At 42.3% G+C, this 24574-nt stretch overlaps 1 protein-coding gene across 1 annotated transcript in view; it reads left to right on the top strand.

The window, feature by feature from the left end:
- UHRF1BP1L (UHRF1 binding protein 1 like) overlaps positions 1-24574 on the top strand; it is a 2202923-nt gene that overhangs the window by 865833 nt on the left and 1312516 nt on the right. The window contains exon 6 of the mRNA XM_044087916.1: positions 11171-11311. Coding sequence (XP_043943851.1) covers positions 11171-11311 — 141 coding nt within the window. The remainder of the gene's footprint in view (positions 1-11170; positions 11312-24574) is intronic.

Here is a 24574-nt window from a genome sequence, read left to right as displayed (position 1 = left end):
TTGCTATGCTCGGGCTTCACTCCGCTTCCCTGCCTTGCCCCCAATTCCCACCCACCCTCACTATCTTCCAATTTATAGAAACAAGACCACACCTCTTACCCACCACCTCAACCAATTCCAAAACAACACAATTGCAAATATTAAGTTCCCACCCTCAGCTCACCAAGTCCTCCTACCATAATCTACATCCCCATACTATAACCACCAACCGAACCACTGCAACCCTCAAGTAACTATATTTACCTCTCATGTATTACTACTAGCTACCCTTGTTGTACTTTACACCATTACCTGCTGCCATAGTGCTGACATATTTCACCCCAGCCCAACCCTAACTTCAACCTACCAACCACATAGTAACAGTCCCTTCTCCTGCATCCAACCCCACTTATTGAACTACTCTGCCACTGAGCTATACAGTCAAATATATTAATTCCAAATATAGCTTCCACCAAACCCAACAGATTAAGTAAACTTCTACTCAGAATGAAATCTCTGTCTGTTCCTACAAACACAGCTCCAAATTTATGGTGATATACACCACAACCCAGGCCCCACAACTGGTACTACCAACCTCACTAGTCCAAACATCCAACATACAATTAACTGTAAAAAGCCCTGTGACCTACTTATACTTAGTATGAACACAAAGTATCTTGAACAAAACTGATGGAACTACACACCACACTCTCCACTTCCAACCCAGACATTACACTCATTACAGAGACCTGGCTCAAACCCCACATTAAGGACAAAGAGATACTTCCCCCAGATTATAATATAATCAGGACTGATAGAACTATCAAAAAGGTGGAGGCATCGCCATACTATACAAGACTGCCCTCAAGGTAGACCTTATAAAGAAATCCCAACATTTAACAATGCAGAAACCCTATTCACCAAATTTCAAATCAGTCAACAGAAACAGCTAAACCTAGTGGGAATTTACATACCCCCAGGTGACAATATGCCTACTCTTGAGTCTATACTAAACTGGACATCTGTAAACCTCCCACAGGAGACACTCCTCCTAGGGGACTTCACCATTGACTGGAAATCCATCAACACAACTATCCCCTCTAATCACATCAACCTGTATTCCTATACTCAACTTATCCAAACACCCACCCGCATTGACAAAAATACAAACAAGGAATCCATACTAGACTGGATCCTTACAAACAACCATTCTACTGCCCAGTATTATGGTACAATACCAACTGGCCTTAGTGACCATTTACCCACATTTATATTAAAACAACACCTCAAAGCCACTAAAACAACCACCTTACGTGAAATCTGTAATTAAAAAAAAAAATCATACTTGAGCATTTCATTAATGCAGTAAGGTATTGCAACTGGGCTCCCCTTACAACCCTCACACTCGACAAAGCAGTGGACTACTTCAATTCCACCTTTTTAAACATATTAAATCAGATGACCCCCATATGGACAATTTGAATAAAAATTAGCCCAGCCCCATGGCTCTTTAAAAACAAAAGAACCCTTCTCAAACTTAGGGATAAAGCTTGGGATACATGGTATCACAATAAGACTGATCACAACAGGCAGATTTTCCTCGAACTATGTAATAAAGCAAAAAAAAAACAGATAAGGCAAGATAAGAAAAATCACTACACAGTGCTACAAGTAAACATACCACTAACCCCCAAAAATTCTGGGCAGCTGTCCACCAAGTATTACAACCAGGCAAAACCCACTACCCCTCCCCCCAATGTCAGAGGAGATAATGTAGAGATAGCTACCCAGTTTAACAACTACTTCACTTCTTCCATCCTTAACCTAACTAGCAACAGCCAGCCTTGCACTCTTCTGCAACCAATCAGCAACCCAAACTCATACCCTCCATTCACTCTCAAACCATTTCCTACCAACACACTATACAACCACCTCACTAAACTAAAACCTACCACTTTGGCAATCATCAAACTCCCTGCAGAGTACCTCAAAATTGCCACTAATGCTATAGCGTATCCCATCTCGATACTTAACTGGTTTGTCAACGAGCATACAATTCCAGCCCTTTGGAAAACCTCCTACATAATACCCTTACACAAAGGTGGTCCCTCAACCGAACTTACCAACTAGTGCCCCATAGCAATCTTATCCCCCCTATCAAAAATCCTTGAAAAATGTACCCATTCTCAGCTGATGATGCATTTACTTACAAATAGCCTCCTCACCAACACCTAACACAGCTTTCACCCATTCCATAGCACCACCACCGCACTCATATTCTTCACCAACACTCAGTAAATATAGGAGCCAAGGAAACCTAGCGTCTGTCATGTTCCTTGATCTGTCCAAAGCATTCGATACAGTATCCCATAGCAAACTACTTATTATCTTATATAACTCAACCTAAACGACCCCTCCATGCTTAATTTTCAAGACTACCTATCCAACAGCCAACAAGCAATTAAGTGGCATAATTCTCTCTCCCCTCTTCTCCCAGTAACAGTAGGTGTACCACAGGGATCCATTCTGGGACCCCTACTATTTAATATCTGTACAAACACCCTCCACACTGCCACCTAGCAAGATACAGTAGTCCACAATGCAGATGATACTACACTGATCTGCTCAGCCCTCACACTCCAGACTAAAACCCAAGACGCTTTCTCCAATATCAAAAACTGGTTAAAAAACTCACAACTAATACTTAATCCCTAAAAGACTCAACTTATGCTTTTCCACCCTACTAAAACTATTGACTGCTCTGCTCTTTTCTCTATCAATTCTGCCAATAAAACCCAAATCTCCCCAGTATCACAAGCTAAACTTCTTGATGTAATACTTGATCAAAACCTAAAGTTTGACAAACATATAGCACAAACCATATCCAAAGTCCATAAAATACTTGGAACCCTATACTGCTGCAAACTAAAAACACCAAAATTACTATATCCAGAATTCGCCTTCTCTCTACATTGCTCTATGCATCCCCTGTATTAACAAACCTTAAGACAGACCTACACAAGTTGTCCATGTGCTGTAATAAAATAGCTAGATTCACAACCAACACAAATTTCTGCTCCTATCACTGTCGCTCACTAAAACAACTAGGTTGGCTATAACTCCCCAACTTACTAAACTATAACCAACTCACCATGGCTCATTACTTGCTGTACCACCTAAACAAGATTCCTGATCTCTCAGGCTTACTCAACTTTCACAATTCTGCTCATCAAATAAGATCCACAAACAAGGCCCTTCTTGAAGTAGCTAAGTGTAGACACAGTGCTGGTGATTCCCTCTACTCCTGCGCAGTTGCTAAAAATCCAGAATTCTCTTTCACCAGATATCGGATTGCAAAGCAGCAGTCCCATCTTTAAAATCCAGTTAAAGCCCACCTCAGTGTTATCTGGCAGTATAACTGTGCTGATCATGGCTAGCCCTACTACCACCATTCAGATAAATCTTCCTCTGGCACTACTCAAAGGTCAAACACAGAAAAAAACTACCATAACAAATTGTATTTTTAGATGTATGTATATAACTGTATGTAGTATTACTGCACTTTCTTACTCAAATACATTATATTTTCTGTTTTACTACTATGCACTCTATATATTGTACACTTCTGTAACTTCTCATTATACTATGCCATGATATACTATTGTTTGCTTGCTCTATTAATTTGCACTCATCTCTGGCTTTTGTATTTTTATCATGTTATGTGGAGCTTTTGTATTTTTTTATGATTGTCATGTATGTGGAGCTTTTCTCCCCAAGTCTCTGCTGAAAACGGGCACCTGATTGCCCAGTCAGACCAATCCGGTAATCAAATGTAAAATAAAATAAAGTAAATAAATAATTAAAGTACCTCTTCTTCTCTGTCACACCTCCAACATTTGCTGTCTACCTTAGGAAAAATTCTCTGGAGTCTACTTGGGGTATAAAAATATCTATGTAAACATCTCCAAGCAAAAATCCTACATCTTCTAGAGTTTGTTGCCTATTTGGGAGACATACTTATATCCTCCCATTGTTTCTTTGTGATTTGCTTATCCAATCTCTCTTCCCAATCCTTTTTCAGTTCCTCTGATTGATTCTTAAAGTTATCATGCAATATTTGATACGCCCTACTAATTTTTCCTTTTTTAATGGCAGCTTCAGTTCTAGATTCTACTAAAAAGTCTACAAGTGCTGGTCTTTCATTTAGTACCCCTTATTTCTTTCCCTTCGCTTCTGATATCAATCCTTGATAGGAAAGGCAGTCTCTAACCTGCAGTCCAAATAAATTCTTGGCCTCTTCCCATTCTATTACCTTTCCCTCTCTAGTTATTTACTCCCAATACCTTTGTTCCTTTGTCCGTTTTCTCTAATAAATTCCAACCCCCTATTGCCTATACCCCTAATTGCAGTCATCCCTATTGTCAGAATCTCCTTTCTCCATTCCCGTGTTGGCTTAGTTCTTAGAGCCTTACTTTTGTCTTAACCTAGGGTTAGTTCTGTCTATGGCTTAAGACAGCAGACTCGATCTGGGGTATTGCAAGTTGACCAGGTCATTATGGATTGAGGGAAGAGCTTGAGAATTGGATCAGAGAATATAGTAAATGAGGCCGAGTTGGATCCGAAACACAATAGTTGAGGAAGAATGAAAACAGACAACATAAATGCATAGTTATGGTGAGTATATAACTTTAATTTTCCCACCTCTCCCCTTTTTTTCCATTTTAGAATAGCATTGTTTATGTCTTAGGAATGAACAATGAGATGGATGTTAGTAGTTTAGTAGACTACTTTAAGCACTTTCCACCTGATACAAGTGTTGAAGTTTAAGCTGTAGTTAATTTTACTATCTCTTGAGTAAGATACAAGAGAGCTTTATTTTTTTGCAGGCTATCAGTTGAGCTAGATTAACACTGAAATGTGAAATTGTTCGATCTCGCCGTTTGTTCTTACGCACGGGTTCAGAGCCGACCCTCGGCTCCGAGTCGGCCACATCACAAGCTCTGCATCTAAGAGAAGCTTGAGGCCCAGTTCCTATCCTATGATCCCCTGCTGCTATCCCTCAGATCTAGTTTGCCGCTGCAACAGGTCGCGTCGACGAGAGAGCTCGGGCCAGTAAAACTTTATTTTTTCACGTTTTAAAAGTAGTTTTTATTAATAGTTAGTTTAAAAGAGTTGTGTGTGTGTGTTAATTAGATATATCCTCTTTAATATTAGTAGTTCTAGGTGTAGGAGCGGCTGCTCCTAGGCAATAGGCCGGTTGTTTCTGTCAGGGCTCTGGCGGAATTATTACTATCCTAATACTGCATATTTGTAATAATAATTATATACATATATATATATTTTTACTCAGTGTGGTTTGCGGTTATATTTACGCCTATAGTTTAGTGTGGTTTGCTGTGTGTTTTTTCTACAGTAGTGTTATTATATTTAGGGTTAGCTTGTAGTTATGTCTGAGAAAGCTAAATCAGGATTCAAGCGCTGTCAATGTGGACAGAAGATGTCCATTACGGACAATCATACCTCCTGCATCTACTGTCTTGGCCCTCTCCACCTTCAGGAGGACTGTTCCATCTGTCACTCCTTTAGTGGAAGGGTCATGATGGAGAGACGCAGGAAGCTTATTGAGAGGGGCCTTCTAAAGCCCTATTTTCAAGAGGCCTAGAGAAGGCCGACCAGACAGCAAAGTCTTCGAAGGTATCGGAGCCCAAGTCTTCAGCTCTGAGCACCTCGATTAGGATTCGGTCACTGGCTCCATAGACCTTGGAACTGAGCATCGAATGGTTGTCTCGAATCGCGGCCCAAGTCTTGGAGCTGGTGTCAGAGGTGCCTCCGTCTTCGATCCTTCACTCGGTGACCTCTTCGGCCCCTTCGACCCGTTCCTCCAGGGAGATGTCGGACACCGATGTGGATCGAGTGGTACAAAAGCTTATGGAGAACACTGCTCTGTCCAAACTCATTGCGGTTTCGTCCCAGTTGGTTTCGAAACTTGAAGCCCTCCCTGTTCCATCCATAGATCGTCCTTCGAGACCCATCGAGTCTTCGGAGCCAGGAGTCGAAGATCTGATATTTGTTGATCCCCCGATGCCGAAGCCTTCCTTAGTGCTGTCGGCACCACTGACCTCGACACCCTCGGAGCCCGTCGAGGGGTCTCGGAGCCGACGGTCTTTCCTTGGTTCCGGGGTGGAGAGTCGAACTGAGCTTTCGGTGCAGACTCTTCCCCTCGGGGCCTCGGCGCAGATTAGCTCGGCTCCGTCCTCTGGATCGGAGCCCGTGGCTCCGGTACCGGGGAAGCTACTGTGTTCTTCGGATCCGGTGGAGTCCTTGGCCCGGGGCTCCGGTGCCTTCAACGCCATGAAAAAGGTCTTGTCTGGTCAGACACTCACATCATCAGAGTCCACTTCTCCTTCCCAGAAGGGACCGTGTTCTGCTTCTGCGCCCTCGATCCCCACCAAGCGTAGAGACCCAATGCCTCAGCCAGCCCCAGAGGGTGAACCCTGTTCCTCGGAAGCTTCACCAGATGGCCCCCTCTGATGAAATTCCGAGGAAGAGATTGTGCAAGAGGAGGCACATTGATTCCCCACAGGAATCATTGACATCGGACACCGACCTGGATGAGTCAGTGGGGTCCCCACGGTCCTCCCCCGAGGATGTCTCATTCGCTGACATCTTAGAAATTTTAAAACAGAGGGGTAGCTGGCAGACACTTGCCCCCACTGAGGATGAGTCGGTGTTGCTGAAGGCATTTGGGGCTCAACCTTCCACTTCCTGGGTGGCTCCGTCCTTCGAGTTAATGGATTTAATAGCTCGAAGGGCATGGGAGGCCCCTGATACCGTAGAACCAGTCCCTTGGAGACCAAATAAATATATTACTGCCCCCCAAGATAAAGCTTACCTTACCAAGAGAGCCCCTGTCGATGCTATGGTGGTGGCGGCAGCCACCAAGAAGGAAATGTCCGAAGCATCTTCCTCTGTTCATCCTCCTAACAGGGATTCTAGGACTATGGACAGGTATGGGAAGCGCGTGTTTAGTTCAGCGACTTTTGCCATGCGATCGCTGAACTACCTTACCCATTTTACGTGCCTTCAGAGAGATCTCATTAAAGAGTTGGGAGATGCTCTTCAGGGTACCACAGATGCTGCTGTCTCAGACAAGGTGACAGCACAGCTTAACACCCTTACTTCAATAGTTAACTCGTCCATGAGGCTCATATATGCGGCCGAAGGTTCGAGTAGGGCGGCAGCCTCAGCGATTGCTCTGCGGAGACAATCCTGGATGGGCCTGTGCACTTTTGCGGAAGCCTTTAAGTCTTCCTTTACTAATGCCCCCTTTGATGGTGCCTCCTTGTTTGGGCCCAAAGTGAAGGAGACACTCACTAGGTGCGAGCAAGTGGGAAAGACCCTGTCTGCTGTAGGGGTCCGTTTTTCCACCCCCTCTAGACCGTACCCCAAAGGGCAACGAGGCGGAAAAATGTGGTTCCGGAAGACTCTGGGATCTTTCCAGTTTGCACCTAGCGATACCCCCTCCAGAGGCAGAGGAGTGGGAAGAAATGGAAGACGCTGCCCAGGCAGCAGAGGGGGTCCGCAAAACCAGGGCGACAGGGATACCGTCCCTGGGAAGCCCTTCCAGCACTCCTGAGTGGAGGCCCGGCTGTCCTGCTCTGGAGGCAGTCGGGGGTCGCTTGGCTTTATACCCGGAGGCCTGGCTAAATCTCACATCAGATTCCTGGGTAAAAAGCATAATAACCAGAGGATACGATATTCCCTTTCTAAACAAACCACCCACCCAAAAAAGATTCCCAGATGTCTCACCCGCTCTGCGGGATCAAGCAGCCATAGAAGTACAAAGGCTGTTAGAAAAAAAAAGAGTCATCCAGCCAGTCCCGGCGGACCAAATAGGATCCGGAACTTACTCAAGGTTCTTTTTAGTTCCAAAGAAAACAGGGGATTGGAGGCCAATACTGGACCTCAGCAGACTTAACACCTTCGTGAAGAAGGAAAAATTCCGGATGGTCACGCTACAATCGATTCTTCCATTTCTTCAAACGAACGATTGGATGTGCTCTGTAGATCTCAAGGATGCGTACTACCACATAAAAATGGCCAGGCCATCCAGAGATAACCTGCACTTCTGGCTGGGAGCCAGTCATTTTCAGTTTCGAGCTCTGCCCTTTGGCCTCACCTCAGCCCCCAGGGTGTTTACCAAGTGCATGGCAGTAGTGGCGTCTCACCTGAGATGACGGGGATTCCGAGTGTTTCCGTATCTGGACGACTGGCTCCTTACCGCCACCACCACCACCACCAAGCATCACCTAGTGCAAGCCAGGGACTATACAATCAACCTCTGTTCCAGCTTAGGAATAATAGTGAACTTCGAAAAATCTTCCTTGTCGCCCTCACAGCATATCTTATTCATAGGGGCGGAGTTAGATACTTCCGTAGCACGTATAAGACTTCCTCAGGCAAGAGTGTCAGCCCTGAGGGATCAGGTCTCTATTCTTCAAAACAAAAAAGTCCCCGTGGTACAAGTCTTGAAAGTATTGGGCATGATGGCAGCTACCCTTATTTCAGTTCCCCTAGGGAGAATGCACATGAGGATCCTCCAGTGGCTCCTCTTTGCTCAGTGGTCGTTCCAACGGTTACCGTTGTCACACAGAATCTTAATCACAGAAACTTGCAAGAGGGACCTCCGTTGGTGGATAAACAATCAGGAACTGACAATGGGGTGTCAGTTTGCACTCCCTGCCCCCATAGCCACAATAACCACGGACGCTTCCCTGATAGGGTGGGGGGGACTTTTTCAGGGGAGAACAGTCCAAGGAGAGTGGTCGAAAATAGAGTACAACCTGCACATCAATGTCCTGGAGCTGAGAGCAGTGTTCCTGGCATTGCAACACTTTCACGACTCCTTACCTCTGGGAACAGTGGCAATTCAGACAGACAATATGTCAGTAGTCTGGTACATAAACAAACAGGGAGGAACCAGGTCTTACCCCTTATGCAGAGAGGCCCTGAGAATCTGGCAATGGGCTGTGTCCACCGGACGCTTTCTAATAGCAACGCACATCCCGGGAACATCCAACGTCATAGCGGACAGGTTGAGCAGAGCCATCCTGTTACCTCACGAGTGGTCCCTCAAGAATCAAGTTGCGGAGGAGATCTTCCGCAGATGGGGCCAGCCTTGCTGCGATTTCTTTGCTTTCCCCTTGAACGCCAAATGCAGAAGCTACTTCGCCCTACTTCCCCCTCCGGGGGCTGCCCCCAGGGACGCACTGGTATACGATTGGCCCCCGGGTCTCCTCTATGCCTTCCCTCCTATTCCATTAATTCCCAAATTTCTACAGAAAGCCAAAGGTCTGGGAAGGACGATCATCTTGATAGCACCATTTTGGCCTCGACAGATCTGGTTTCCCTTTCTTCAAGCCCACCAGATGGAGGAACCTTGGACTCTGGACCCAGTGCCAGACCTGCTGACCCACTCATCAGGAGTTCCTCACCCATCTCTTCAGTCCCTCAAACTGATAGCTTGGCTGCTCCACTTCCCAACCTAGCCAGATCGGACCTTTTATCCCCGGCAGTACAGCACATTTTAGTTTCTTCCCACAAAGCTTCCACAAGAAAGCTGTATAGGAGCAAGTGGAAACGTTTTGCGTGTTGGGCCTCCAGAAAGGGTATAGACCCTTTAGTGGCCCCTATTCACAAAATTTTAGAATTTCTCTCCACACTCTTTCATCAAGGGTCCTCGACGTCCACGATAAGAGTTCAACTAGCTGCCATATCAAATTTTCATGTGGGTAAAGGGGGAGCTACAGTTATGTCCCACAGACTTTGTAGAGCATTTATGAAGGGTACATTCCATCTCAGGCCACCCATACGAAACCCGGTATTTCCCTGGAATTTGAATTTAATGCTGTCTCAACTTATGTTGGAACCCTTCGAGCCAGCTTCAATGTGTTCACTTAAGTATCTATCCTGGAAAACCCTGTTTCTGGTGGCAATCACTTCAGCTCGCAGAATCTCGGAACTACAGGCATTGTCGATTAGACCCCCGTATATAGTCTTTCACCCAGACAGGGTCACCTTGCGTACTAATCCATCCTTTCTGCCGAAAGTATGTTCAGTATTTCATATTAATCAATCCATTGAGCTTCCCACTTTTTTCAAGAACCATTCTAATAAATTGGAATACATGTTACACAAATTGGACGTCCAGACAGTTGAGATTTTATCTGGACAGAACCAAGGACTGTAGGAGATCAGATCAACTTTTTGTTTCCTTTGCGGAAGATAAGAAAGAACTGGCAGTGACAAAATGCATGCTATCTAAGTGGCTGTCAGACTGTATAAATTTTGTCTATTCATCCTCCAAGCAGTCTCTTCCATTCAAACCTAAAGCTCATTCTACCAGGGCTGTTTCCACTTCTCTGGCCCACGCCGATCGTTTACCGTTGGATACCATATGTGCGGCGGCTACTTGGGCCAAACCTCATACGTTTATTACTCACTACAAAGTGGACAGGACTTCCTTTGGTTCTACAGTTCTCAGCCACCCAGGGTTGCGGTGCTAAGGACGCTACCCGTGCGTAAGAACAAACGGCGAAATCGAACAATTTCACATAAAGAAGTTATGTTCTTACCATAACGTTCCATGTGAATTGTTCATCTCGCCTTTGTTATTACATTCCCTCCCTCCATCCCCCTCCACTTTTTGGAAGAATGGTTATGACTGGTGTCTGGTTACTTTCTTGGGGTTACCTGGCACTATCTGCTTCCTTTAGGTGTACTCATTACTGTATGCCTTTCTGTATATAATTTGAGTATTTCAATCTCGTGTGGATGAGAGAGTTGGCAAAGGGGTTAGTTATGTTATTGAAGTCTGGTTTCTTAGCAAACTAGATCTGAGGGATAGCAGCAGGGGATCATGGGATAGGAACTGGACCTCGAGCTTCTCTTAGATGCAGAGCTTGCAATGTGGCTGACTCAGAGCCGAGGGTCGGCTCCGAACCCGTGCGTAAGAACAAAGGTGAGATGAACAATTCACGTGGAACGTTATGGTAAGAACATCCTTTTTTTCCTGTTTTTAAAACATATTTTTATTCCTGATCTGATTGTTACTTAATGTTTTTTATACCCTGTAGTTTCAAATAGATGTTTTATGTTAAAACTGAAACGTTTTTCATTCTGCTTTTTGTAGGTTTTGACATTCAAAGAAATTAATTGGCAGATTATCAGAATTGAGGCAGATGCAATTCAGAGTGGAGACCATGAGATTGTAAGTGCACCAGTTCGACTAATCACCAACCAGTCAAAAATCAGGGTCACGCTTAAGAGGAGGGTAAGGATTGTTTTAGCTCTTTTTAGTTATCTGGATGTTTATTAGGCACAGGGAGTTTATTATCATTGAATTTGTTGTGGTAATTCAGCTGCTGACATGATTTCTACTGACAGAATTTAGATACTGAGTCCACTTGTCATACAATGTGCTGTGTCCTGTGCAAATGTGTATCTCAGAGCTTTTAGGATCTTTAAAATATAACAAAAAACAAGCCAAATGGCTCAAAAACTTGTAAACAGTAATAAAAATAAAAAAGTGAGCCACCAAGGCAGTATTTGCGTGAAGCACTACTTTAACATTAAACAACGTCAAAGTAAACAACGTCAAAGTAAAACCAACTAAATGGTTCGCCAAGAAACATGAATTGGCTTCATCAGAGTCACTCAATTATGATGCAACTTCCTTTATATACTCTAATTACTTAAGCAACTATTAATGATTTTGCTTGCATCAATGAAATTACCCTGAGTAAACTTAAAGGCATACTTCCCCTGAATATGTAATGTACACAATAACATGCTGTAAACCACAATAAGTACATTCAAGACAAAAATATTCGTAATAGTACTAATAATGAACATAATATAAAACTTACTTAAAAACTAAACTTAAAAATTCAAAACATAGATGATCTGTTTGTTGCAGTCAGATAAGTGTTTTCACAGTACACTAAAAATTAAACCTCTGCTGCCCTTTGCTTCAAAAAGGGAGTTTTTTTTAACAATAATCATTTAAACCTGGCTTGCAACAAGCACTTAGTCTCAGTTGCCATTTAGTTTCTCTGGCTTCTAATTCTAATTCATAATCCCCACCCCTAGAGTCACTCTGTACTCTATCAATGACAAAGAATAAAAATCTCTTGTAGTTGGGACATTCTGGAGTGTGAACAGATAAAACTCTTTTCTTGATACACTGGAAAATATTAAGGTACAACCCAACACTCTAATAATGGGTGATTTCAACTACCCTACCATTAACTGGGAAAACTACTCATGTACCAACTATTTTGCTCAACGGTTTCTGGAAATCATCAATTCCAATGATTTGGATCATCTTATCCACACCCCCACCCGGGGCAGCAATATCCTAGACCTGGTCATCACCAGCGTGGGTGACCGGTGTTCCACACCAGAGGTCAGCTCCAACCACAAGCTAATCACCCTAGACATCCACATCCTGCTCCCACCCCCCATTAGGAAAACAACCGTAAAAAATTTCTCCAAAGCCAACTTCACGCTTCTTAAGACAGAAGTGGCAAACTTCACGACACCCATGCAGAAGAACAATAGAGGTACAACTGCTGAATCCTACACAAATGCACTTTATAAGCACTTACACAAGTGCATGGATCGTGCTATCCCTAACAGAACCAAGATGCTATCATCCAAAAAAAGGAGGCCAATCTGGTGGTCTTTTGCCATAAACAAACTGTACAACAGAAGAAAGAAACTGTTGCAAAAAAGAGTAAAATCCCACGATTGGAGGAATTCCCTGGTCAGCCTCAGTAAGAAGCTGAAATCCCTCATAAAATCCTCCAAAGCAAGTTATGAAAACAAAATTGCCACTGATTCTAAAGACTACCACAAAGCATTCTATAGCTATGTCAAAAATCTCAATGGCAACACTCAGATCTGCTCTGAGTTGCAGCACAATGACACTAAATATACAGAACCAACTGATATTGCCAACATCCTGGCGGATAGGTTCAGTGCTAACTTTATCCCCCTCTCACCCCCTAAAGGGCCCATCTTTATACTGGAAGAATGCAAAGTTCCTGTAATCATGGCTGCACAGGTAAAAACTTCACTCTCCAAAGTCAAGAACACAGCATCCATGGGACCTGACAACATCCCAGGCTGCCTTCTACATGAACTACAGAATGAACTGGCACCCCACCTAAGTACCATGTTCAATCATAGCCTTACCTCAGGCTTTGTGCCCATTGAATGGCGCACTGCGACAGTTATCCCACTCCACAAAGGGGGGGGGCCACAGCAGACCCCGGGAACTACCGCCCCATTAGCCTGACGAGCCTCATCTGCAAGGCCATGGAACGTATCATCATGGAACTCATAAACAAAGACATTGGAGATCTCCAAACTCTGGACTCCACACAGTTTGGGTTTGTAAAAGGCAGATCATGTCTCCTAAACCTAATAGACTTCTTTGAAGTAGTCACCAAAGCCATAGATGAGGGTAAGGTGGTTCACGCAGCCTATCTTGATCTCGCCAAGGCATTCAACACCATCCCCCACTCTGGAATTATAGATAAACTCACTAAACTAGGTATAAATCCCTATGTCACACAATGGGTTGCCAACAGGCTTACTGAAAGAACCCACACCGTGAAAGTAGCAGACTCCAAATCAGACTTCAGACCAGTGACAAGTGGAGTACCACAGGGTTCAGTCCTGGGTCCTCTCCTGTTTGGTATCTACTTCTCTGAAGTACAGGCTAACACAGGTCTTTGGCTAACTAAATTCGCAGAGGACTGCAAACTAGGAGCCATAATTGAAACTCCTAACGATGTGGACATCCTACAAAAGGGCCTCACTGAGACAGATACCTGGTGTCAAAGACATGGTCTCAAGCTCAATGCCAAAAAGTGCGTTGTCATCCCCTTTGGTAAACACTCTGTACCCATGAACTAATACATAGGCGGTAGTCTATCTAACACCGAAAGTGTGATAAGAGACCTTGGGACACAGGTGGACAGTAGTCTCTCCTTTGATAATCACATCGCCACAGTGGTCAGGAAATCCCTCTACCTGGCACACCTCATCACAAAAGGTTTCTCATCCAGAAAAAGAGGTCATTGTTCTCCTCTACTCATCACTCATTAGACCCATTATAGAGTACAACGCCCCATTTGGTATGTACCTCACAAGACATCTACAACAACTGGAAAGGCCGCAAAAATACCTCACAAAGAGGATTACTGGCCTCAAACAGATGCCTTACGCAGACCGTCTCAAAAAACTCCAGCTTTACTCCGTCGCATATCGCCTACTCAGAGGCGATCTCTGCCTAACATACAAAGCTATGTCAAACCCAGAGCTGTTGGACATGCTCCACTTAAAGAAATCCCAATCCCTCTGAGCTACACGCTCTAGGGACCTAAACCTTGTCACCACAATAAACAGAACATGCTGTAGAGATAGATTCCTGTCCCAGAGACTTCCCATACTCTGGAACAGACTACCTATCTATGTCAAACAGAGCTCCTCATTAGCACTCTTCAAGAAAAATCTTGATGATTGGATGGATAATAGGAAATTCACCCCGGGGATCACTTCTGTGGTTCTGCTTGACAGGGGCACAGGAAAATAATTTTCTTCTGTGGCGAAAGCCAGGGTACCTTTTTCGCTAGTCTTGTATAGGCCCTAGGGCCAATAGCCTAGTACCTACCTATGAGCATTGTTCATTTTTTATTTTTAATGTCTCTAAGGTGCTCAGTAATGCTATCGTGTAGCATTCTTTTGGTCTTGCCTACATAGAAACCAGGGCATGATAAGCATGTAGCTAAATAAACCACCATAGTGGTGTTGCAGTTGCACCTACCCGGGCATCCTATAGTATGTTCAAAACTTCCTATAAAGACGTTCGTTGTTGTTTGTCTTTCGGCTTTTTCCTGGTAAGGGGTTGCCACAGCGGAACTCCGGTCCGTTAATGATTGGCAGTAGATTTTTTATGAAATGCCTAGGTGTCGGCTCGACGCCCAACCTTCAACGAAGGCATGCATGTCTTTCGAATGCTACCCAACCGCGGGGAGGACATACAGACTCCACACAGAAGGCACTCCCAAGCCGAGAATCGAATGGGAGAACCTCTTGCTGTGAGGTAACAATGCTACTGCCGTACCACCGTGGCCTATAAAGACGTTTGTACCATCATTTATATTTTTACAGGTCTTGCAAGCACCACATTTGTACATCAGTGACCTGTGCTTGCCTTGTTTTCTGTTGACACTTTCAAGAATATTCTTTATATTACGCCCTCTGCTGTACACAAACTTAGGTTTATGCCCCAACCTTTCCTTCACTTCTTTGTCAAAATGAGTTTGTCATATATTAACACTTGATACCAAGTTTGATGTTTCTGTATTGTATTGTAATACCAGAGCATTGGTGCCTAGCTTGGCCGTGTTGGTTCTATTAATATTTAGACCTGCTTTCAAAATAGGCCGTAAATGTAGTATTTCTTTTAAGCATAACTTCTCTCTTCACTTTCAGCAGAAGACTCTATTTAGGAATATTCCAATTAATGTATAGATTTCTTTTTTAAATGTTTCATTGCTACTAATGAGCCTAGATAACCTGACCATTTGGCCTTTTATTATACCCTTCCTCTGATGGAAGGGGTGGCAACTGTTGTAGTGCAGTAACATATTTGAATATGTTTCTGTGGATGCTACTGGCCATAGTGCCCCCGCAATGTCCTTGGTTAACTTAATATCTAAAAATTCTATCTTATCACAGTACCATTTATATGTGAACTCAAGGAATGTGGTTGTGCCATTGATGTATTTTATGAAGTCATTCATCACATGATGTTCTTTGTGTTTCACTGTTGCAGTCATCACATTTGGGCTATCCCTGTCAGGGTAGCCCTCAGTTGGCCCGAATGCCAGAGGCTTAGTATTTCTGCATCAGTTGCTGTCACTTCAGGATTGACATCAGGTCATCGGTAGTATAAAGTAAGGCAGCTGATGCCATTACATCAGTCTTTCCTGCCTAGGAGCCCGAAGCAGAAGCAGTTCGCATGAGTGCCGGTCGGCCACTACCCGAATTTCATTTTCCGAATTGAAGTTGAAGTCTCCTAAAGCTAAGCACCCCGTTGGAGATCCTTTTTCTTGCTCTAACCGATGTCAGAAAAAGTTAACAATTGTCTTGCATGTGGAAAGCAAATGCCACACTGAGACTTTCATTCTTACTACGTGACTTGCTTAGGCCCAGACCACGACGTCCCCCACTGTCGATTTTGTGTTTTGTTCAACGTCAGAACTATACGTTGTCAGGCCCTTATTGTAGCTAGATATTTTCGCGCTCAGTCCTCGATTTCCGATATGGCTTTGGTAAGCCATCCAACATCAGATCTTTCAAAAAAAGTAAGGATAAAAACAGAGACAGACCGCACAGGTCAAAACCTACTGATGACACTTCCGTAAAGCTAGCCGTCAGTTCTCCGGTCCTCAGTGAGGTGCTTTCACAGCCCCTGCTGCACACTTCTGTGGATTCGCAGGCCACTACCGAGCCCCTTTCAGAGTCCAGTATTCCGCAAAACTCTTCATCGACTAAGGATCCTGTGGTTATCTCTACCTTGGATGGGTCCGGAGCCACTGAGCAGGCATCGGCTTCCCAGGAAGTACTTCACAGTACCATTTCTTGACACAAACTGACGACTTCTTTCACTTCTTCTGTTCTTTCGAAAACTACCGAGTTTCTAAGGTCCAGGGTACGAACCAAACCCAAGAAACCAGTGACCCCATCTCAGGCACCTGCTTCCTTGCCTCAGTCTCAAATGCTTAAAATGGCGGAAGACCTTATAATGTTGATCAGGGGAACCCAAACTACCCCTTCCAAAAGAAAAAGAGATCTGTCCCCAGTAGTCTTATCTGAACAGGAGTCCAATGACGCCGATGCCTCTGAATATGAAGACATGCAACCCCTTTCTGCTTATGAGGAATCTGATGCAGAAGAATCCATTCCTTCAGCCTCTCCACCTGAAGATTTTTCCTTTGGGGAAACCCTTCATACTTTTAAGGGAGCATTTCCAATGGGAATGTCAGGACTACCCTTAAAGACTCAGGGAATTCTTAGATCTTTCACAGCACAGACCCTTGGCCATTCCTCCTGTCCTGGATTTTGTGAATGATGTTTTCATGGAATCTAGTTTAACTCCTGACGCCCTCCCTCCCTGTCCCAGGAAACCTGACCAGTATTAACAGAGTCCTTGACTCTCACAAATTTCTTTTCAAAAATCCTACTGCTGATCCTGAGGTTATCTCCCAAAGGCCTAAAGGAATTAAAGCAACTTCTGCTAAGAATCCCCCCCCCCCCCCCCCAGACAGGGATTCACGAGCTTTAGACATATGGGGAAAAAAGTATACACCTCTGCTACTCTTGCAATTAGAGCACTAAATTGTCAGTTCCATATGCTAAAATTCCAGCAGCATACCATGGAACTCCTCAAACAAAAAATATCAACTTTTCTTGCTTGTGCAGAAAATAGAGTTGCAAGTTTTAATGCATTCTGCAAGTCAAGTAACTAAGCACACCTTACACTGTGGTTTTGGTGCCCTAGAAGCATCTTGCAGGGCAGCTGTCACCGGGTCTGTCCTTAAAAGGCATGCTTGGTTTAAGGAACAGTTCAGCTTGTGAGTCAGTCAGGGTATTGGTAGATATTCTCATCGATCTTCCTTCCATCACTACAGAAGTTAGTCTGAATAGACTGGTTAAGTTGAACCAGCAAGGTTTCCATAATTACTTTGAACCAAAATAATGCTATAAAAATGCGTTTCCTCGCAAAAAAAGCCACTGAGCTCAAAATAAAGAGCAGAGACCAACTTCTATAGTGATGGAAGGAAGATTTACGAGCTGAACTGTTTACTCTCCATTCCCCAGTGACCCAGGAATCAACGAGGACCACCCCAGTGACCATGAGGCCAGATAGGGTTAATACAGACCTGAATGAATGGTTTACAGCATTTGAAGCAGATTTTTTTTCAATGAAAACGCTATTCCCAGTCAAGGAATGTCATTAAAAATGCAGTTAAGTACCTTTGGAAACCAGTGTAGAAAGTACAGAACACTTCAGCTAGACAGCGTGTTTTTAAACAAATCAGTTGCTCTCAAACAAGTTCCCAAAGTCCTACGAGTCTGGAAACAGCCTTTGGGGATTGAGGAGGGGTCGTCTGCTTTTCGAGAACTTGTGGCTTTATTTGACAAGACAGGTTTTGAAATGATGGGCATCATTATCAGAACCAACAACAGTAAGTTGGCTGTTTTACAAAATGAGATTTCAGTTTTAAATCAAAGTATTATTTCGGATTTACTTGTTGAGCAATACAGATTTAAGTATGAGAATGTTCTTAAAGACATTAATAACTTTGTAAAAGAGAACAGTTTAAGAAAGCAACATAAGCTTGACAGAGACAGGGCTGACTATTCAAATAATCAAGCATATATAGGGAGAAAACAACCCCAGGGAAATGTGTATGAGAGTAGCCCTCAAAATAATGAAAATATTCTAAACAACAGTTCTTATGGTGAAAGGGGGCTTGACAATACCAGGGGGAATAATGATTATTCTTTTCAGGAGGGTCAACAACTAAGGAGGTCCGAGAGACTGAAAAATCAAGGAAAACGGACCCCCTGGGGCAGGCAGAATTACAATGTTCAGAGCAACAGGAACAGCAATTATTTCAACAGGGGACAAAAGCAGGGGTGGAGGAGAGACTTTCATTGACTGAGTTATTTAACATGACTGCTATGTCTGACCAAGACTCATTGAATATAGTTGAAAATTATTGTTCTGATGTTGCAATGGAATGTAATATTTTGGAAAGTGATGTTTTTTATATTTACAATTACAGTGATGTCATTGTTAGTGAAGGACATTTCCACTGGTTTAAAAAAGGGATATTATTTGTACCTAACTGTGACTGACATTACAAATGTTTTGATTAACTTAAAACCGTATACTAGAAAACTGAATCTCAGTTTATATTTCAAAAACAGTAATGTAGGCTTGGACAAGAACTTGGTGGCCAAACATAAGAGCACATTCATCCCCTCCACTCACCCACTTATATTGTCCTTTGAGAAATTATGTGAACAACAGTTTAGAAAAATAGTCTGAGACCAAATATAACACTAACAATCTCACAAGAGATGAAGCCATTATTTTGAATGAATTGGCAGAAAACAAGATGTATTGTGTAATGAAACCAGACAAGGGTGGGGGTGGGGGTGGGGGGGTAGTCATTATGTCTCAAATAGATTACAGTTCCAAAATGTTTGAAATATTGAATGATACCACAATTTACAGCAGGACTTCAAAAAATGCTGTTATTATGCCAGGATTGATGGTGTTCTATTTGATGCTCTATTTCAAAATGAAGTAGAATTTGTGGAAATAAAATATTTTAACAGTTGAGAAACCAAGAACACCAGTAATCTTTGGAATACCAAAGATTCATAAAAATGTGCAAACCCCCACCTTTAGGCCGATAGTAGCAGCCCGAGGTTCTAAAACTGAACTAATAGCAGCACATATAGATAAATGGGCAAGTTTAGTAGTAAGTGAGGCACAGCATATACTCAGACTCATGGCACTGTTTGGAATTAAGACAAATAAATAGAGAGAGCTTGGATTTTTGTTTCCTAACTGTGGACGTGGTTAACTTGTTCTCAGTAATCCCCCACAGTAAAGGGTTAGATTTCTTCAGGAAAAGTTTGATGGGTAGCAAATCAATCGATCAATCCAAGGTCAATTTATTAGTTGGACTCATGGAAGCGGTCTTGACTAAGAAATTTATGATTTTTGAAGGTGAATTCTATCATCAGGAAGCAGGAGTGGCTATGGGGGCCAAATGTGCCCCTAGTTTGTGAATCTGGTGGTCCTACAATGGGACCAGAAAACATGTTTTTTCCTCTGCCTTTATGGCCAATGTATTATATGTGAGGTTTCTGGATGACACACTAATTTTATGGCCAGGAGAGGAACGTGATGAACGACTTAGTAAAATGCATCAACGGCACAACCACTTTCCTTGAGTTCACATATAAATGGCACTGTGATAAGATAGAATTTTTAAATATTGAATTGACTAAGGACATTGCTGGGGGCAACTTGGCAAGTAGCATCCACAGAAAGGAAACATTTCAGTATGTTACTGCACCACAACAGTTGCCACCCCTTCCATCAGAGGAAGGGTATAATAAAAGGCCAAATGGTCAGGTTATCTAGGCTCATTAGTAGAGATGAAACATTTAAAAAAGAAATCTATACATTAATTGGAATGTTCCTAAATAGAGGCTACCCCTTAAGTCTTCGACCGAAAGTGAAGAGAGAAGTTATGCCTAAAAGAAATACTACAATTAAGCCTATTTTGAAAGCAAGTCTAAATATTAATAGAACCAACACGGCCAAGCTAGACACCAGTGTTCTGGTATCACAATACAATACAGAAACATCAAACTTGGTAGCAAGTGTTAATAATATATGGGAAGCTCATTTTGACAAAGAAATGAAGGAAACGTTGGGGCATAAACCTAAGGTTGTGTACAGCAGAGGGCGTAATATAAAGAATATTCTTGAAAGTGTCAACAGAAAACAAGGCAAGCACAGGTCATTGATGTACAAATGTGGTGGTTGCAAGACCTGTAAAAATATAAATGATGGTACGAATGTCTTTATAGGAAGTTTTGAACATACTATAGGATGCCCGGGCAGGTGCAATGGCAACACCACTATGGTGGTTTATTTAGCTACATGCTTATCATGCCCTGGTTTCTACATAGGCAAGTCTAAAAGAAGGCTACAGGATCGCATTACTGATCACCTTAGAAACATTACAAATAAAAAAAATGAATAATGCTTTATATGTTCACACTCTAGAATGCCCCAACTTCAAGAGATTTTTATTCTTTGTCATTGATAGAGTACAGAGTGACTCTAGGGGTGTGGATGATGAATTAGATTTAGAATCCAGAGAAACTAAATGGCAACTGAGACTAAATGCTTGTTGCAAGCCAGGTTTAAATGATTATTGTTCAATAGCTCCCTTTTTGAAGCAAAGGGCAGCAGAGGTTTAATTTTAAGTGTACTGTGAAAACACTTATCTGACTGCAACAAACAGATGAACTATGTTTTGAATTTTTAAGTTTATTTTTTAAGTATGTTTTACATTATTATGTTCATTATTAGTACTATTACTAATATTTTTATCTTGAATTTACTTATTATTGTGGTTTACAGCATGTTATTGTGTACATTACATATTCAGGGGAAGTATGCCTTTAAGTTTAGTCAGGGTAATTTCATTGATGCAAGCAAAATCATTAATAGTTGTTTAAGTAATTAGAGTATATAAAGGAAGTTGCATTATAATCGAGTGACTCTGATGAAGCCAATTCATGTTTCTTGGCGAAACCGCTTTGTTGGGTTTACTTTGACAGTGTTTAATGTTAAATAAACTAGTGTTTCACACAAATAATGCCTTGGTGGCTCGCTTTTTTATTTTTATTACTGTTTACAACTTTTAGGAATTTTGTCACCTAAATCTTGTATTGCATGACTTGTTTTAAGTCCTTATCCACAATACAGTTTACATTCCAGTATTCCACTTCTTGCATTGCATGACTTGTTTTAAGTCCTTATCCGCAATACAGTTTGCATTCCAGTATTCCACTTCAAAAAGATAAGAATCAAAAAGCTAGAAACACAAATGGACCAAATACAAATAATTCTCCAGGCTCAGGTCACCTAGCCCCTTGGTTTATTCACCATTGTAAGGACTTCATCTCCCACTCTCTTTCACTCATAATAACCACTGCTTAACTAGTAAGATTATACCTCAGATATGGAAAATACCAATAGTCACTTCCGTTTCAAACCTACCCAAGCCGACTACTGCTTTGTACTATTGTCCTATCTCAACATTTCTTACTTCAGCTACATACGAGAAAAAAATATCTGCAACTAAATTACTGCTTATTTACATCAGTATCATCTTCTGTCCAGGAAGCAGCATAGATTGTGGCCTGGACAACACACTGTAACAGCTCTCTACTCTAACCTGGCGAATTCTATGAAGAAATGTTATAGGTAGTGGTAGGAATACACTGGCTGTTAGCACTAAATTTTTATAATGAAACATGACGTGCATTTCTCATATTGCTATAGTGTAGGTAAAGTGTGGGTTAAAGTTTCAATTTTTTTTCATATTTATCCCATTATTATATTCACAGTATTCATGTATCTGCACCTTATCAGAAACAGGCCTGTATACCTTAGAGTCATAGGTTCATAGATATTCCAAGGCCATTGAGTCTTATGACTATTCAGGCCTTGTCAGTACTCGCACGTAGGCTTAACCTCCTTCAGGTGATTGATACCAGCCATTCCCTAAATATGTGGATGGCCATCCAGTCACCGAGGTTATGTTTAAAGGAAAATAGTGAGTCTTGGTGCTAAAACGCAGTGAAAGTTTATTCCAGTGGTTTGGGAGGTGTTTGGTTATAATCCTGTCCCTCTGCTGTGTTTTATTTAATTATTTGTTGGTGAAAGTTTAGCAATTAGCTGGGCTAAATGAAAGGATTTTGTGATAATATTGTCACGTGATGGTTAAAGAGAAAGACAGGGAACGTGCAGTATTAACCTAAGTATCTAGGTCCCTGACTACATTTTCATATTGTATTGGTGCATTGTCTATACAGTATAGTGATGCACTTTGTTCCAGGCCTTTTATCATAAACTCGTACATCTCTTCTCTTAGTATTGGCTCATCTGATATTTCACATTTAAAATGTAGTACTTTACATGATCAAGATGTGATGCTGTAATTCTGACATCTCACTTCAACTCATGTATAGATATAGCTATATTCTTATCTCTTTTAGGTACAAATGTATCAGAAACTCTTTATGTTCAGTACCTTTTTGTGTTTACTTCATAGAATCTTGCATCATGAGCAGGGACAGATTCAGAGAATTTTTGTGACATCTAAACTTGCATTAATAATTTTAAATTAATATATTCATCATTAGATCACTGTTGAAGTAGCCTAAGCTATTTGGATTATATCTTGTCAAAGTTATGACAAACCAGGCAGCTTTTCAAAGTGTAAGGGTGCCCCCCCCCCCACACACACACACTTAATGTCGGTCCGAGCACCATAAACTTGAGGATTCTTGCCACTGAAATGTGTGCTTCTTCTGTGGGCTGTATGGAACAGAAAGTCTGATAGTGATTCTTCAAGGCTGAACAGATACATTCCCTCCTGAAGAAAAACTTCAATTAACTTTTTTTGAGGCAAACTTGTGTTTTTTTCTGTGAAGGTTATATATGTTTGGCTAAGAAACTTACCTTTGTGGCCTGTTTCACTGTGATGAGATGTTACAGCAATGAATGCTTGATTAAATTATTTGTGTTTTATTCTTTTTTTCCCCCACTTATATTGCATTAGCATTTGTGCGTTGGGCAGGATTTGGTGTTTTTGGGAGCATGCATTGTGCGTGCGCGCGTGTGCGTGCATGTGTGCATGTGTGCGTGTGTTCTCACAAAGCTGTTTTTGGGCCATCTTGAGATTTGCAAATTCCTTAAAGTTCTGCTTCCCAGCTTAGAGGCTTCCTTCATGGCTGGACCTATGCAGCAGTTACTGGTTTCGTGATTCTGTCTTCCCCTGTCCAAAAGAAGGGAGAGGAAGAAGAAAGTTGTCAGCATGTCTTTGGGTGTCAGCCCAGCTCCTCCTATGCGTCAAATACTGATAGGTGACTGCTGCTGCTGGGTGTGGTTCATCGGCCATTTATCATTTTTCCCGTTCCACTGAGGTAGCGATTATAGCTGCTAAGAACAGGGGATAAGCATGTTTTCTGTGGCTGTAGGGTTGGCCTTTCATGGCAAGGATGAGCCGGTCTTGATGAGCCACTCTTGGCTGGTCTTGGTTGAAGGCTGAATGTAAGTGTACAACTTAGCAGGGAAGAGTCTTGAGAGAGTGTACCGGCTTTGGGTCAATTTTTCCAGTGATTCTCCCTGGAAAATAAAGCAAAATTTAAAAACTATGGTTTCTCCTTTCTGTATTTCTATGGACAAGAAAGAGTTGCTGGGATTTGCCAAGGAACTGATTACTGCTTTCACTCTACTTGTTTCCTCTTCTGGTAAGAAAAGGAAGAGGAAGAGGCCTGTCTCTTTCTAACATTGATTTTAGTCAGAGGAGCAGGGTTTGGAGGGAGAATGCTGTGCTTCAAGTTTCTTTTCACAAGCTGAAGACTGGTTCTGAGGAATGTGTGGCTTCAGATTTCCCTCCATAAGAGTTTTGTTTTTCTGAAACCTTAGCTACAATAAAATATGGTTTTCATTGGCAGCAGAATGATATTCGTTTTGCCCAGCAAATGTATTATAATTTGTTGCAGCTGTATGTTCCTCAGCCTGAACTGTCCCTCTTGCTTTATGTTTGTTGGAGAATGTTTTTCATACAGCTTGTAGTTTACATGACAGTCAACCTCCTGCTGCTAGGAAGTTTGATAGGTTATATAATGT

The sequence above is a fragment of the Protopterus annectens genome, chromosome 11.part0 (assembly GCF_019279795.1).
Source record: "Protopterus annectens isolate FY-2018-M chromosome 11.part0, PAN1.0, whole genome shotgun sequence".
In the NCBI taxonomy this organism is placed as follows: Eukaryota; Metazoa; Chordata; order Ceratodontiformes; family Protopteridae; genus Protopterus; species Protopterus annectens.
Note: the sequence above shows the minus strand (reverse complement) of the source record. Positions and strands in the feature narration are given on the sequence as shown.